This window comes from Lissotriton vulgaris, chromosome 6 (genome assembly GCF_964263255.1).
Source record: "Lissotriton vulgaris chromosome 6, aLisVul1.2, whole genome shotgun sequence".
In the NCBI taxonomy this organism is placed as follows: Eukaryota; Metazoa; Chordata; class Amphibia; order Caudata; family Salamandridae; genus Lissotriton; species Lissotriton vulgaris.
In genome coordinates this window covers 791,849,692-791,867,424 of record NC_141694.1, presented here as the reverse complement: position 1 = coordinate 791,867,424, position 17,733 = coordinate 791,849,692, and the positions used below count along the sequence as shown (strand labels likewise).

General features: G+C 46.2%; 1 protein-coding gene across 1 annotated transcript in view; it reads left to right on the top strand.

Annotated features, from left to right (window-relative positions):
- LOC147708012 (N-acetylglucosamine transporter UNC93A-like) overlaps window positions 1–17,733 on the top strand; it is a 324,953-nt gene that overhangs the window by 195,031 nt on the left and 112,189 nt on the right. The window contains exon 4 of the mRNA XM_086926826.1: window positions 13,049–13,278. Coding sequence (XP_086782952.1) covers window positions 13,049–13,278 — 230 coding nt within the window. The remainder of the gene's footprint in view (window positions 1–13,048; window positions 13,279–17,733) is intronic.

Here is a 17,733-nt window from a genome sequence, read left to right as displayed (position 1 = left end):
CTCCGCTCAATGAACTGACGAGTAAGAAAATGCCAAAAAAGGTTCAGTGGACAGCGGGCTGTCAAAAAGCATTCGATGACCTAAAACAGGCCATGTGCACGGCACCTATCCTCAAGAGTCATGACTACTCCAAACCATTCATTGTCCAAACAGATGCTTCTGAGTTGGGTGTGGGAGCTGTTCTACCTCAACTGAATTTTGATGGTAATGACCAGCTCATTGCTTTTATAAGCAGACGGCTGACCCCCAGAGAGAAAAATTGGTCAGCTATAGAGAGGGAGGCCTTCGCTGTGGTGTGGGCCCTGAAGAAACTGAGGCCATACTTGTTTGGCACTCATTTCAAGATTCAGACCGACCATAAGCCCCTCTTATGGCTAAATCAGATGAAGGGTGAAATCCCCAAACTGCTTAGGTGGTCCATTTCCCTACAGGGGATGGACTTCACAGTGGAGCATAGACCTGGCACTGATCATGGCAATGCAGATGGGCTCTCCAGGTATTTCCACTTAGAACAAGAAGACTCACCTGGTCAAGGTTAGCTTATTGTCCCAACGTTTGGGGGGGGGGTCATGTAGGAGAGTAGGGTCTGCAATCCTATGATCACCCGGACTTTTTGCTTTTGTTTCACTGGTTTACGACTTTCTCGGGCTGTGGGCCTGCCAATCGGACCCACAGCCTAGCTGTTCTCTCTCTAAATTGATGCGTGTACCTTAGGTGCATTACCCAATTGGAACTGGGCCACCCTGTCAGACCCTGTAACTCAGGGCATCGGTGTACCCAGGGCCTACCAGGGGCTGAAGCACGTATTATGCCACCCCTGGCTGGCCATCTAAATCTGACACAACTGGCTGCGCGACAGCTGGGGCAACGTGGCGTACTCGCTCGTTGCTTTAGGTATAGTATCCCTATATCTAACCGTACAATGGACACCCGAGTTCCTATCAGTCACTCCTATGGCAGGCCTTGACAATCCTGAAGGCAGAGTGCTTGGAATCATGTGAATTGGGCTCTGGCACGAGCCGAGCCCGGTTGCAGCTTGCGGAACCAAGACCCAATGGCTGTTCCATGATAACGCGTATCATATCGGTAACTTCGGTATAGCGTTATCAAGACATGTCGAGTAAGGTGTCATACGAATCGGGATGCTGCCCCCTCACCAAGTCTGGCGACGAGGTTAGCATTCCGCCCTTCTAGAGGGACACGACATGTACGTAACTGTGAACCCCGGTTAAAGTTAACTGAAGCCTCAGCTCCACAAAATGGACGCTGCCACCACAGACACGAGTCTGACCTCCTGCTGCTGGGAGTCCTTCCAGCAAGGAGAGCTTGGACAAAGGGTTTCCTGTCAAGGGCGGTGTTCGCACCGTCCCAGACAGGGTTTGTGTATTCTGGGTAGGTAGGGCTTTGCGAGAAGGTGACAGCGGAGTGGCACCCCGGTGCTCACTACGCATCTGCCGGTCAGAACCAGTTCCAGGGGCGCCAGCCCCTGACCTGGGGAAAGTCCGGCAGGGGAGAGGGGTGTAACTACCCCCCTTCCTGGTCCCACCCTTAGGGCAGGACCTAGTCATGTACCCACCCCTTTCTTTAGGATAAAGGCCGGAGCGGGGACCCTTCCAAATTAGATCATCTTTGAATCAAGAATACTTTCTACGAAAGGACTTCGAGACTCTTCTCAAGATTTCTCCCTTGTGACTAAGGAGTAGTCACCCTGCATCCGCAGGCACCATCTAAGAACTCTGCGGTTTGCTGCAAGTCCTTCCTCAAGGAATCCGACGGCCCAGCTCGACGAGAACCGGCTTCCCTGGCACCTCTGACCTCTACCCACGTCATCAGCTCAGCTGTGATCTGTGGGTGCGACGAGACCTCGAGGGACCGGCCATCATCAAAACCTGCACGCTTTCTTACTCAGCACGACCATCGAAGCAATTCTCTGGTGAGTGCTCTGGGGTCCGAGAAGCCCCGACCCTGAGCAGCTCCAGCACCGAAGTGCAGTCTCCCAGTATCTCCACGATCTGCGTGGGGCCCTTCTGCTCGCTGCTCAGCACGTTGTCTGGTCACTAGCCGCTGGCTTGTGCCCTTCTTTGACGACATCCGACAACCAACGCTGCTGGTCTGGTTGCTCCAGACTGGCCTTTGCCTCCATCTTTGAGAGAAGCACCCCGGACCCTCCTGGTCCACTCAAGACGCCATTTTAGGCCCACCACGTGGCCCTGAAATCTGCCAAGGCTTGTTGCCCCAATCCTGGGCCCAGCGACACCGACAGCATCAACCTTCGTGGGACAGCTCGCACCTCCATCCTGGTCGCCGACAACGCCTCCGGGTCTGTGAGACTGCAGAGCCTAGCGTCGCCCACTCACCTAGTCGAGGTGACGGCCATCCGGTGCCTTCCTGGTACCCTCTGACTACTGGCTAGTAGTACGAACTTGGTCCCCTCTGCTTTCAGGTATCAACGATCTCTGATCCAGGCTTGGATCTCTACGAACTATTCATCACTGGTCGCCGGCCAGCAACTCCTTTTCTTCCGGCTCCTGGCTCGTCAGCGAAGACCCCCAACGCCTGTAAGACTTGTGCAGCCGCAGCCCTCGTGGCTAGGTAACCTCGGCATTTCGGTGCCTGCATAGCCTCCTTACTCTAGGGTCCCGAGTCCCTCGCTTCCGACTTGCCTTATCGGGTCCGCCCGAGACCACTAAACTTTCCGTGCCCTCGGGCACTTGTTTTGATTGTGCACTTGAAGTATTTTCCTAAGAGTTTTGGTTTGTGCTTAGTACCCTGTCCTCACAAAGAGTCCAGGGCTGTTGTGATTCTTAATAAGTATACTGTTTATTTTCATAACACTTGTGTGGTGTCCTTTCACTTGGTGTTCAAGGGGTATGTGATGGTATAACAGCTGGCTTAACACGCCCTCTAGAGTTTAGCCCGAAGACTGCTCGTATCCACGCTACTAGGATAGCTGGTCTAAGGTTGACTTACAACCAATCACCATAAGGGTCGTTTGGAACGATACATAGTGGTCGCTAGAATAGCGAACTCTGCATATCGGGCCAACTTCTCACACCCCCTACAACCTCTCTGCACCTACCCTGGACTGACTTAAACAACTCACTGCTCTTAACTGCACCCCTCATGTTGTTGACTCTGATAAATCATTAGGTATCACCTTGAACAAATACCTAAATATACAAGCTTACATGAGTGCAACTATTAGGGGAGCCAGTCTTCAACTCAACACCCTTCAGAAAATAAAGCCTTTCCCTCTGCCCGAGGACATCCGGCCTGCAGTACCCTCCCTGATTATCTCTTGACTGGAATATGGTTTGGTGACCCTTGCTGGGCTTCCTAAATTTAGTTTGTCTCCTATCAGAGCCACTCTAAACGCACCGGTCAGGCTCATCACAGGCTCCAGAAAGCATGACCACATCACGCCAAACCTAATTCAACTAAATGGGCTGTCTATAGAAGCTAGGATATGTTTTAAGATAACTTGCTTACGCATAAAGCTATTCATTACAACACCCCGGTTTACTTGGCTAAAAAGCTTGAACTATCTGGCTTGATTCGGAACCTAAAAAGTTTGACCACCCTTCTTTTGAAACCTCCCAAATTCAATAAGAAAATAAATTACAATTGTGCTTTTACTGGTCTTGCTCCAAGAATTTAGATAGCTCTTTCTCCTGAGATCAGATCCAACCCACTCACAGCATCTTTCAAGAGACATGTCAAATGGCTAATCTTGAGTGAACATCAACAGTATTAACCTGGCTTACCTTCCCTAGACTCCTTTCTATATGGATTTGAAACTTCTTTTATACCGTTTATTTGAATGTTATGCTTTCTGTTTACTTGTTATCTCGTTCTATGAACCTTCTCAAACTGTACTGGTCCCTCCAGTCTGGCTGACTCACCTGCCCCTTGACCGGGATTTCTCCTCCCTTTGTTTGACAGTGTGATTATTTAACTACCTCATTTGTTCCATTGTGTTGTGTTATTCATGCTTTCGCCACTTTGTACAGCGCTCTGATACCCGTAAGGGTCATGTTCGCGCTTTATGAAAGTTTTCAAATAAAATAAATAATGAATAAAGATGGAGGTGGCCCACTGGACAGGGGTTTCTATCAGCCATTGTTCACTTGTAACTTAGATTGCAGAATCATTGGGAAAATAATACCCAATCCACAGCTGTGCCTCTTGTTCCATCAAGATCAGTTGAGATTCATACTTGGGCATAGTCAGCTAATATTAGGCAGCTTTTTCATTCCATCTCCCTTAATGTGGTCGACATCCTTATATATCTTGAGGACATTACATTTGTTTTGGATCCAGTTATACAACTCCTACACAACTTTGGTTCATTTTCTGGATTCGTTTGTTAGACCCATATGCCGCTCTGCTGGAGGAAGGCAGGCTGACCACTCTGCCGGCAACCCTTCACAACTTAAAATATTTACGTTTCCGGATGTATCATGATTTGGCCGCAGATTTGGGAATGTCATTTTGGGAGGGCCTTGACGGGGATACGATACTCTGCCACTTTTTGGAAGTGCCTCCTACTGTCAGTCAGTCAGTATAACATTATTTCGGCTATCAAAGCCATACAAAATCGTACAAAAATACAATTTTAAATGTATATACAAATACAAAAAGAAAAAATGTTGCCAATAAAATGCAAGAACAGATAAATGATGAGATATAAAATATACTCATAAGGTCCTATAAGTAAATCACATCAATGTAAACAATAAACATAACATATAATAGTTAGAACAAACCTTAAAGGCAATATTATACATTTGCAAAAAGGGGACCTTTCGCTGAACCCGCCACAGAGCACCCAGAAATTTAGCAATGGCAAAAGCATATAGGGGTTGACAGTCGAACCTGAGGATAGGAAGAGCAGAACCATGACTTCTGGTGCCTAGCTGCCTACAAAGAGGAGACAGCCTGACATCACAAGCATGGGCATATACAGGGCAGGCAAAGAAAGCATGAGAAACTGTTTTCTTAGGGGCATCATACATGAGACAAACCGTGGAATAAGATGCCACCCACTTACAAGTAAAGGATTTTAGAGGTAGATTTCCCACTAAAAATACAGTTTTCTATCCAATGGCACTGTAATGATATCCCAAAGCTGTTCGTAACCACAGGATGATTTGAAGTCAAGAAACTAATTTGACAGGGTAACATTAGCAGCTTTACTGGCATCATCAGAAAATATTTTTACTAAATGAAGCTTTTTCAGGGTTCCTTTTGATGGAATAGGGGACCCCAATGGATTCGACCATAGATAACTAAAGCCAATAGAAACTAATGAATGTTTGATGTTATGTTGCCTCTGTCTCCAGGGGCCCGTCACATTGTCCAAGAGGGTGGTATTGCCTTGTCGCTTGTATTTCCATGTTGATCCATTAGAAGGTATTTAGGGAGCCTAACACTTGGCTTTCTGACCTTTTTGGGTATAATTTCTAATTTCTAATTTAAAATATTTCTAAAGCGCAGCGTACACCTTGCGGTTTCTTGGCGCTAGGGGGATCAGCAACTGAGGGAGAGAGACCGGAAGAAAAGATAAGAGGAGACATAAGAGAGTTTTAAGAGGGGAAGGCCTGGCTGAAGAGGAACGTTTTCAGATCTCTACGAAAGGGGAGGTACTGGGTGGCAGAGTGGAGATGGTCAGGGAGAGAGCTCCAGAATGTTGGAGCCAGGGTAGAAAAGTTGGCCCCGCCCCACTTTTTGCGTGTGAAGCGAGGGATCTGAAGAAGGGACTTGGAGGAAGACCGAAGTTCTCTTGCAGGTACATAAGGATTAATTAATGAAGAGATGAAAGCGGGGGCAGTGCCCTGGCGGGCCTGGAAGGCCATGCAGCCGATCTTAAAAAGGGAACGTTCTTTTACAGGGAGCCAGTGAAGCTCCTTGAGAAGGGGGGTGGAATGGTGATAGCGAGGAAGGCCGTACACCAGCCGGGCTGCCTGGTTCTGGATAATCTGGAGTCTACGCAGGCTGTACGCGGGGATACCATGGTAGAGAGCGTTTGCGTAGTCCAGTCGCGATATCACTAGTGCGGCCATGATGATCTTAAGTGCCTGGGGGGAAAAGAAACGGGAAACAGTGCGGATAGTGCGAAGAGTGAGGAAACAGGAGGATACCACGGAACCAATTTGTGAATGGAGAGTGAGCTGGTTATTTATTTTAACACCGAGTGTTTTGACCGTGGTGGAAGGGGTAGGTGCGGGACCAAGAGAGGGGGGCCAAAAGAAGGAGTTCCAGGAGCTGGATGAACCACCAGTGAGAACCAGCTCGGTTTTGTCCCGGTTCAGCTTAAGGTGGTTGTGGTTCATCCAGTCCCGGATGAATGTCATAGTTGACTGGAAGTTAGAGACAGAGAGAGGAGAGGGGGACAGGCATCAGATTATGCTGGACGGATAGTTCCTCCCTCTAGCATCAGAGAGCCTTGCTGCTCCTGATATGTGGCATATTACTTAGCCAGACAGAAATAATGACTGACTACTTGGATCGCATTGGACCCCTCCTTTGGAGGCATGATATTGCTAGTCCATGGTCGACCGGCCTAGGGATGGGTGACAAACTCCGCTGGTAAAGTTCATGGAGTTTTGCCCACTCCGTGTTACGCTTGTAATGCGGAGTTCCACAAAACTCTGCTAACCACCGCATGGCAAAGTTTTTTCGTGAGAGAGAGATTTTGTGTATAGTGATTTTTGGGCACTAGAATGCCACATGTTGAGGTTTTCGCAACATGGGCAGTGACGTCAGGGCTTAACCGTTAGTGTTCAGAAAGCTGCCACTCGTGTAGATAATCTACTTGAGCGGCGGAAAGAAGCAGTGCCCTCTGGCACTCCGCATGGTGCCATTCGTGCTGATTTTAAAGTGCGGAACAAGCACCCAGCACTATATATCAATACGACGTGTCGAATACCGCGACATGCCGAATGCTGCCCGCTCGCGCAATTCCGTGGATAGTCGCAGAATATCACACAGTTTTTATGTAACTCTGCAGAATTCCATGGAGTTTTATCCAGCCCTACCTGAAGTCCTCAGAGATGTGCCATGGTCCTTGCCACACGATACGGTTGTTCCAATGCTCCTTTTTGTGGTCAGGTACTGCTAGATCAGGTATCTCCGGCATCAACATTGTAAAATAGCGCACTCACTGGCTCTTCTCCTATAGGTGCTGCCAGGTCTCGCTGAGCTCGGTGGTTGAGTGAATCAGGTTCACTGGCAGCTTGGAGACGTAGACTAAGTGGGGCAACTCTTTGACTCCGAAGGTGTCCATTCATTTGATGAGCTTTAAGAGACTTACGCTTTGCCTCCTGGCCATTTCTTGGAACGTGCTGCCTTGCCCACTGGCTTGCGCACTCTCTGATGTGACTCTGACTCTGAGCTGATCACTGACCCCACGCTACAGATGCTGCTGATGTAGAGCCCTGAACATTATAGGGTCACCAATGTCTACAGTGCAATTTGTCCTACTATTCCCGCTGCACAGCAGAGATGGCGACCGAACCTGCAATTGGATCTAACTAATAAGGACTGGTCCAATATCCTTGATTACATCTTGTGGATTTCCAGCTAAGCAGGACTAAAGTTGTTGCTATTAAATTATTTTTGACGTACTTACTTGGCCCCATCTCATTTACACTGCATATTTCTGTCAGTCCCTCATGACTGCCCTCGCATATTTTTTCCACATGACGTGGCAAGTCTCATGCTACTCCCCTTCTGGACTGCTGCCTGTGACTACATAACCCGGGTGACCAGAAGTCGCCATATCAGCATCCAATGAGCCTGCTTTTTGGGTTGGATACTCCAACCTAAAACTGATAGAGCCAGGACAAAACTAATCAGCCTCGCTTTTGTAATCATTCCATCATGATGAATTGGAGATCAAGTGTAGCCAGATTGATCCGTGCCTGGCAACTTGAGTTGCAGGGTTGGGCCCAGAGGAATGATTTTGTGATGCGTAGGCTGCTGGGGAGGGATGTACAGATCACAGGCTGGGATATCATATTGCTTGCCTTAGAGCCCGCTTCCGACCTGAGACCACTGTAAGCTACCAACACACTACTGTGTGCACCCTATCTGTTTATGCTCCAGTGCACCTGGGCCATCCATTCCCGCATTGTGTCTGTGCAGCCTTTTCCTTTTTTGCACTGTAGTTCCCCTCTTATTTGTAATTATATGAGGTTACGCTTCTGCATGCCCTATCTTTGTATTCCCACTCTTTTATGTACATGCAATTTAGTGTGGTTGTCCACATTGCTACCCATGGATGTATGCTATTGCCTTATCTCCCTCCCTGCTTGTCACCTCTTTGTTATATCTCCTTTTCATTTTCAGATTTCCTTGTCATATGCTATAATGGGTATCATGTCTAATTATACTTTTGTCTCGCCTGATGATCTTTTTATGTACACTTTTTCAAACTGTAATTTAAAAATCGATTTCACCATAAGTTAGGATTTTTCATTGCAATTCCAAAAACACTATACATGAACTGGGTACCTGTTCCCATTCGGAAATTCCCGCCTATTAAATGTAATATGTGATTCCAATGTTATCCTATGGGAGAGATCAGCCTTGCAGTAGTGAAAAACACCCTATCCGCTTACCCTTCCTTGCTACATTCACATTGTCCCCTATGTTCTTTAAATGCTTTTCTTGATACTTATGTAACTTTTACCTGATGTAAATTGCAACATTATTGTCCCTCATGTAAAGCACTCTGATTCCATCGGGTCTAGCCATCGCAATATAATAAACTCATTATTTAATTGTTTCCCCATTTAGTACTCTTTTTCTCTTTGTCTACCCCCTAGCGCCTAGCTCCTATCCACTCTCCCCCTGAATCTCTCACCTTTGCTTCTAGTCTGCCTAGCCCCTTGTCCTTTGTGCCCTTTGACTAAGCACTCCTTCTCCCCTTGTTGGGAAAAGATCCAATATTTATACTCTGGAGTCTCAGTGTACCCGCTGAGAGAGTCCACTGCGCCAAGGGAGCCACTCACAGCTGAGGTATGGTATGGCACCCCTTGCCAAAGCACTCACTCTCCCCTTTTTGGGAAAGGATCCAGTATGTAGGCCTTGGAGTCTCAGAGACCCCTCTGAGAGAGTCCACTGCGTAAAGGGAGCCTCCCGCAACAGAGATAGGGAAGTGATACCACTTCCCTTGGGATCACAGCTTACTGGACTTTGGACGTTGCTTTGACTCGTCTACCGGTTTGTGTCCCCGTCGCCCTTCCCCTCCTCTTTCCATGCGGTGTCCTTTACCCTCCCCTCCTCTTTCCCGCCTTCATTACCTGTCTACTTCCCCAGCTCCTTCCCCCTCCCCTGAATCTTTCCCCTTGCCTGCTTTCCCCCTTAATTATTTGTGCTTATTGTTTATCTTGACCTTACAAGTAACTATGTTGCCATGCTCTAATAACTGTGCAACATTTGTAACGATGTAAACTGTAACTATGATCTGATGCTCATGTAAAGCGCTCTGATACCTCCGGGTCTAGCAGCGCTATATAAAACCTTTAAATAAAAAATTAAAAAAATAAAAATTAAAAAAATGCCATAGATGCCTGGGACTGCTTGTAAATTTTAAACTGCAGCATGTCACAAATGATAGGTCTCTTCAGACCCCTGAAAATTGGAGGCCAGGGCTGGTGCTAGGTCAGTCCTTAGCCTGGCTTAAGGATTTTTGTAAAGTATAATGTTGTGGGACATATGCTCACTAGAGCATGAGTCCCTCTCTAAAGTGACTGGCTGCCTGACACTCATCACAGCAAGTGTGAGATGCAGCCAGACACTGAGGCAGCACCCGGCACAGGCTTAAAGCCCCTATATATTAAATGAAAAATAAAAAACCTATGTGGATGGTAATTGCTCAAGGCAATTACTATCCAGATAACCAGAAAATTGAGGTGGGTCACGCCTGGGTGACCTTTAGAGGTAGCTGCTGCTGTAGAGAAGAGAGATGTCGAGCTGGAGTAGGAGGGGGAGATCCACATCCCTAAAAAGAGTCCCTCATATGGAAATGTTTCAAGATTTCATTAGGAGACAAACTAAGGGCCATATGTATCATAGTTTCGTTTTGCGAATTCCAAATAGCGAATTGTAAGGAATCGCTATTTGGAATTCGCAAAACGGTATGTATGTACAAAATCGCTGTTTCATAGCGATTCCTTACCATTCCTAATTTGCGATTAGCAAATAGCTAATCGCAAATTACCCAGTTATTTCTATGGGCCAGGAGGCCCATAGGAATGAAGGGGGAATTTGCGATTAGCAACTTGCTAATCGCAAATTAGGAATATTTTCAAGGGTGCAGGGGTGTCTCAAGAACACCCTGCTGCACCCCTGAAAATGAAATTTGGGGGCATATGGCGCACATACATGCCCTAATGTATGAGCGTCATATGGCACCTTTGGTTTTTGTGAAAAAAGCTTATTTAAAAGAATTCGCAACTTACCACCAACTAGAAGTTGGTGGTAATTTGCGAATCCTTAATGGCCTTTTTGGAATATTTTTTCTTTGATACATTGCATTTAAGGAATCGCAAAATTTGCGATTCCTTAAGTGCAATCGCAAAATAAGGAATAGCAAATTTTGCGATTCCTATTTTTGCATCAAACATGTTACATACATACCATTTAGCTAATTAGCATTCGCAAAGGCCGAAATTTGCAGAATTTCGGCCTTTGCGAATGCTAATTAGCTTGATACATATGGCCCTAAGGCAGAGAAGATAGTGGAGTACAACATCTGCCACAACCAATCTTCCCGAAGAACTGAGAAAAGATCCCCTCTTGTGACCACTGGCATGCGGAATCACATGTGAGCCATTACCCACAGCACCTGGATCGAGCTCAGAGGGAGTAAGATGGTGAACACCTATCAACATAAGCAGCGCAAAGTGATTATGCTAGGGACGCTGCCCCAACACACGTTTTGGAGCAGGTACAAGAGATCATCTCTGAATATATGAAGATGGTGATCTATTGTAGGACATGTAAAACCATTGTGGTACTTGGGGAGCAGTTGACCTCTGCATGGAATACACTTGTGAGGGACCTCAAATGTCCCACACAACTAATTTATTTTTACAACTTCCAAGTTTTTATTCTCTATTTTCCAGTTTGAGAACAACTCACTGTTTAAAAAAAATGACAACCAATTTACCTAAAGAAAAAAGTTTTTTAATAAATGCATCTTTTAAGAGCCATCTATTATGGTTTCAAAATATATGTGTTTTTATGTTTCTGTATGATTATAGTCTGCTACAGAAGTCTGTTCTTAATAAATAATAAAACTTGATTGTTATGTGCTGAAATTAAACTCAAGCACATATAATAATAGATTTATTTTACAAATGTAAAACATTTTTTTCAGGCTTGTGTAACGTATGAAAAGCATACCTGATATAAAAGATATTTCTATTTATAATTTAACAGAAAGTACTTTTTCTGTTTGTTTCTAATCAACAGTTATACAATGCAATGCATTGCACTTCCTTGAATTTTTTTGCATAAAGATGCTGTTCCATGGGTCTTTATGGCCACACAAATAGAGTCATCCATGGAGTTTGATGCCAGTCCATATTTACAATAACTTGCAAACATAGATTTGTGGCAAACTACAGCACCCTCTGAGGATAGCATAACAAAAAAAATGTATTTCTCTTTTTTTCCCTCTGCACGTTTGCTATATTCTGCAGAACATATACACAAAGGAATTAGCCTTAACTGATAGTTTTATTGCACAAAGGGACTCCTTCTTGTACAAAAACTATCTTAAATAAAACACAGACAATAAATATAGCACCACGGCACAAAGGTGTCTGTTTTAGCACATGTGTACATAAAGTGTGGAAGTGCATTTAAAGAGCACAACTGTGCCCTTTCTTTGAAAATGTGAAAGAACAGTGTACAAGGTGAATACTGTGTGTAGAAGCAGATTGGCCACCTCCTTAAGCTTGAATGTGTAAAATGAGTAGGTACTCTGTAAACAGTTGTGAACAGTCTCAGTACAATGTAAAGTAATGCCTTAGCAACCTAAAAGAGCTTTGTGCCATATTTACTATGATTTTATGTCAGGGTTGTGTCACTTTCATGAGGAAGTCTAGATGCAAAATCCTTTCTTGCATTTACTAAGCCATGCAAAATCGATTTGCGTGGCTTTGTGTCGCGTAGTAAATACAAAGTAAAGAAATGCAGGGCATAATGCTGCCTTGCGTTACTTTGCATCAGGTAGGCATTGCATAGGTGGAGCATGGGCATTCTCGCGCATCCACCCAAGTATTTTGATGCAAACCCAGATTTACAAACCTTGTTTTGTGGTAAACTAGTGGGCCTAATTGACAGAGGTGTAACGAGGAGAAATACCTTAACTTCTCCTTGTTACTTCCTCTTTTTGTGTGTGCTGCATTCTGCGTGCCTGGGGGGAGTGGACTCTTCTAGAAGACATCAGTGCAAGACAAAGAGTAGGGGCTATCACACCTAATGGGATGAGGTTGTCATGCCAAAAACTGACGGAATACCTGGTGTTTTAGCATTGTTAGCTCCTGACCCACTGGGGGTATTGGTGCCACCTGAAACTTGAAATATCAGGTAAACACGTATTCTCTTTTTTTGATCTGTGCTTTCTTCTACTCAATGCTCCAGGCTATAACAAATCCCAGAGGCAGTGTTTTTTGTAACTGGAAATGCGTCTGCGTCTGGCGGTCTCAGTGTGGTAGAACACTGATGCAAACCCAAGCTCTGTACTTAAGGCCCCTGCAAAGTAGCTGACCCTTGCTTCCATTTCCTACCTTCTAGCGCGGCAGTGTGTGCGATAACGAAGAGAGTATTGTATATTAGGTGTAAAATGCATCACTTTGCCATATACTATATGTGAAGTGTCTTTGGAGAGCCAGAGACAAAAAAGTTAATACACAAACCGATTACATAAAAATAATACATGTCACTGAAAAAGAAAATGGTTTGTGGGTGGTCTTTCTAATTCTCATTTTTTCTCTACAAAAATGTATCCTTAAATTACTGTGTTTCTTTTCAGGTACACTTTGATGCCGACTTCTGTAATCCTGGGATCCGCAGGAGGCCCTCTTTGGACTTCAAAATGCACATATCTGACAACAAGTGGCATCAGATATGCAGAGAAAAAAGGCAAAGACAAGACACACGTTGTTAACCTCTACTTTGGAATATTCTTCCTGGTATTCCATTCAGCAGGCGTATGGGGAAATCTCATCTCTTCTTTGATATTTAGTCAGAGAGCCACAAATGGTAACGATTATGCGTGTGTATTTGTTTCATTATTACCACACAATGACTTCACTTAGAACAATCTTCTCCAATGAGTAGCTCGTGAGCTACTGGCAGCTCTCCAGCTACCTGTGAGTAGCTCTCCTTTGTGTAGCCCAGTCTACTAACTAACAAACTCTTTCTTGGTTAAATTGATAAATGTATATCAAAATTGAGAATATGTTTCAAGACGAAATTGTGTATATTTTCAAAGCTATTTGGTTGGTGTCTGCAAAAAAATGGCTGAATTTATCAAATATATTCAAAGTTCATATTTGAATAATAAAATAATCTAGCACAGGAAAGACTTATCACAAAGATAATCACACTGAAAAATAAGTGTTTTTTACATTAATGCTGGCAACTCTGTCTGGTGCACCAATCTGATCACTGCTAGAAGCCTCACATATGTGGGCACTAATATAATCTTGTCTAGCATGGTCACTATTACAACTCTAATAGTACCAGTATCTCTGGATGGTTTCATTGAATTTAAGTAGCTCTTTTCACAAAAAAGTTTGGAAACCCTTAATGTATTGTATCAGGGCACAATGCACACAAGTCCTTGCATTACCAAAACCAACTCAAATCGCTGCCCAAATGGAAAGTCCCAATTTGTAATGCACAAAAGGGCCTTACAATTCATAACGACCCTTGAAATTCATGATACGCACGCTGTGAAACGTTGAAAATTTCAAATAAAAAGGAGAGGTAATTGAGTGGTTTATTTTGCATTTTTTTATATAGAGCAAACTCAACTTTTGCTACATTGCACAAGGAATATTTTTTTTTGTGGGCATGGGGAGATTAACAGGATGTTGAGCTGACACAGAGACTTGAACCCAGGGGGATATGTACAAGAAAATGTCGGAGCGCAGTGTAAAGTCAAATTTGGCAACACTGGGATCTGACATTTTCGAAATGCAGGGATGAGCCAAATGTTAAAAAATACGGTGCACCCCTGCATTTCCCCTAGTGCTGGCGCTAAGAGAGCTGCCTAGCTCCAGTGCAAGCACCCTTGCGCCATGTTGCAAGGGTGCCTGCGCTGCAGGGAGAATTCTTTATGTGCATGAAGGGAAACCAAATGCAGCACACATAGAAAGAGCAAAATACAAAGAGAAATCAATAATTCTTAACGTATCGCCATCCTAAGACCAGGTTTTACCTGACCTTAGTTTTTGGTGCTGCCCCATCCTTGTAAGAAAGGGACAGCATCAAAAAGCAATGGGTAGCGCAATGGAAAGCCCTGCAACACCAGTTGCCTGACCCTTTGCCTCAGCGACTGCTGCGGAAAGGGGAATATTCACAATGTGGGGTTAAGCCATATTAAGTGACTTACAGTCAGATTCATCAAGCAAAATTGCGATCGCAATAGCTGCGAATTAGCCATTGCGATCGCAATTAACAGAAAAGCAATTCATGATGTGAAAAACACAGAAATTGCGTATTCGCAAAAAATAATAGCGATTTTGCAAAATAAATCGCAGAATCTAGGAGGAACCCCTATAGCGAATCGGAAATAGCGAGAAACCATGGATTCTGTGAATTATAATGCGACATCGCTAAATATTCGCAAACGCAATTCATGAAAACTCGCTATTTGCGAAAAAGCTGAAAATCGTAATTTGCGATGCGCAATATAAGGAGAACCAAAACCAGGTGGTAACCTTGAAGGAAAATAAAAAAAAATCTAAAAAAATGCTAACTAGCTACAGGTGCTGTCCTGATCAAACACACTTAAGAAAACACAGTAGGAGCATGGGGACTCTCACAATGCCAGGACTCTACATGGTGGTCAGGCGGCGAAGGCTCCAGGCTGCAGCACGGAACAGACGCAGGATCCAGGAGCGAATATTCCGCCAGCGGATCACCCTTCTGGGCCAAACTGCAGAGCAAATTTACTCTAAGTACCGCCTGAATGGGGCAATGATCATCAAGCCGATCCGGGACCTAGACCCCCTGATGCAGCACCCAACAAGGAGGACCAATGCCGTGCCCACCCATGTCCAGGTCTTGTGCAACCTGCACCTACTGGCCTCCGAAAGCTTCCAGGGGATAGTCGCTGTTGCAGGGGGGATATCCCAGAGCACCATGTCTCGCTGCCTAAGGAGTTTCCTGGAGGCAATGCTGACCCGGCTACACCACTACATCTCATTCCCGACCACCCAACAGGACTTGAATGAGACCAAGCTTCAATTCTACAACATTGCGCAATTCCCACATGTAATAGGATGCATTGACTGTACCCACATCCACATCTGCCCACCAGAACAAACGGAATACATGTACCGCAACAGCAAGTCCTACCACTCCCTCAATATCCAGATGGTGTGCAACGCTAAGACTATCATCACGGTCATAGTGGCACAATACCCGGGGAGCACACATGACTCCTTCATATTTCGGCACAGCCGCAGGCACACATGACTGGCCAGGGGACACTTTGGCAAAGGACACCTACTAGGTAAGTACACATGCCCCCAAAGAGTACACTGTGATCATGTAGCTGCGCAGAACAGGCACTCACCCTGTGCTTCTTTCATTCAGGTGACAGCGCCTACAGTCTCCGTGAGTACCTCCTCACCTCATACCTCAACCCTGCAACACCCCTGCAACGGCGTTACAATGCTGCACACCTACGCACAAGAAATTGCATTGAGAGGACATTTGGCCTTTTGAAGAGCCGATTCCGCATACTTCACAAGACTGGTGGGGCCATCAAATACGAGCCTGAGGTCTACTGCCGCATCGTGGCCGTGTGTGCAATACTCCACAATATTGCTACCAAGCGCAGGATACCTGTCGAGATCTCTGGCAGTGAGTCGGAGGGGGACAACGGCCCACCTGCGCATGTGCATCATGCACGCGGGGAAAATCCTGCAGAAGGATACAGGTGCCGCAACCACATCACTATTAACTGTTTCTAGTGCACCCATTCCCCTCACACAACCCTGCACTCCTGCATGACAAATTTAAGAATGACATGAGTTGGATTTACTTGAGACCATACATTTTTATTGTTGAATCACAATAATGTGGCCTTTCTTGTCCATGATTTCACATGAGGACAGTATTGCGTCATACGTCCCCATGCAGGGGTAGAGGGCTTTCTTATAGATCCAGCATGGCCCTGCAGACAGAGTGCAAGGTGTCACTGGCGCCTGCGTCCAGACGCACCGAGTCGCCTCTCAGAGTCCTCAATGACAGTGTTGGCCCGTGATGCTGCAGTGGGCCTGCTGCTGCGGCGGCGTACAGTCACCGGCGGCAAGGACATGCTGCTGTGGCTTGACGTGCCCTCGCTGGCATCATCACCCCCCCCCCCGGTTCACCATGGGCAGTCGGCTGCAGACTATGCACTGCTGCTGTCACCTGTTCCAGTGCCCTGGCAATGTCCTGGCCACACTGGACTATTTTAACCTGCATTGCAAGGGACCGGCGGGAAAGTTGTGAGGTTGCATTGCCAATGATGTAATTTGACCTGGTGTAGGCTGACAGGCGGGTCAGCAGCTAGCGGTGGCGGCGGCGGGTGATATCCTGCTGGGATACCAGGATCTGGCTATTCTCTCGAACAGCTGTGGTCATCTGTCCAACATTTTGCGCGGTATTCTGCAGCTGCAGATGAATGGCTGCCAGGTGACGCGCCTGTGTCTGATGTACCGCAAGCATGCGGCGTTCAATGTCTAGGCCAGGATCCTGTACATGGACAACCCTGCCCGCGCGTGTTGAGGCTGTGCGCCTCGTCTGCCTCCTGGCTGCTGGTGGTGTGGCCTGTACCACTGCCGTGGGTATCAGTTGGGGTGGTTGCTGGGCACCTGTGGCTGCAGGTGTGGCCCTGTCCACTAGGGGGGGTTGGTGGTTGTACTGCTGCAGGTGGCTGTGATGGTCCTGGTTGTGGTTCAGGTTGGCCCTCACCCTCGGTGTCCTCCGGGTACTCCTCAATATGTAGGGCCTCACTGTCGGTGCTGGGTTGTTCTGCAGCACCTGTGATGTAAATTGTTTCATGATTAATGATATGTATCTTGCACATGAGATGTTGCTACATGCATGCAGGCTTGCTTTCCCTGACTGGCTTTTGGAATTACTTTGAATTGACAGGTCTGGCAGCGTTGGGCTATCTGGGAATTTTGATTACACTACAACTACCACAATGCATTCGGGCATTTCAGGTGTGCATGGCCTGCATTACTGGGGTTGACATCTTGCTAGCTCAGGAGTCATGTGCATTGTTAGGGGACGGGGTCGCATGGCACTTATTTTGGGATTGCTTGGTGGGTCGGGACGAGTCAAGCTGGGTAACCCCCAAGCAGGCTTCTGGAGTCAGGGTGTCCTCCACAAGGTCCTCCAATTGAGTGTTGGGTGTGGCAGTGGGGTCCCCTCCACCGGTGGCAAGTCGCTGCCCAAGCCTCTCCGCGATTCGCTCTTTGGCAGGCCCTCTGA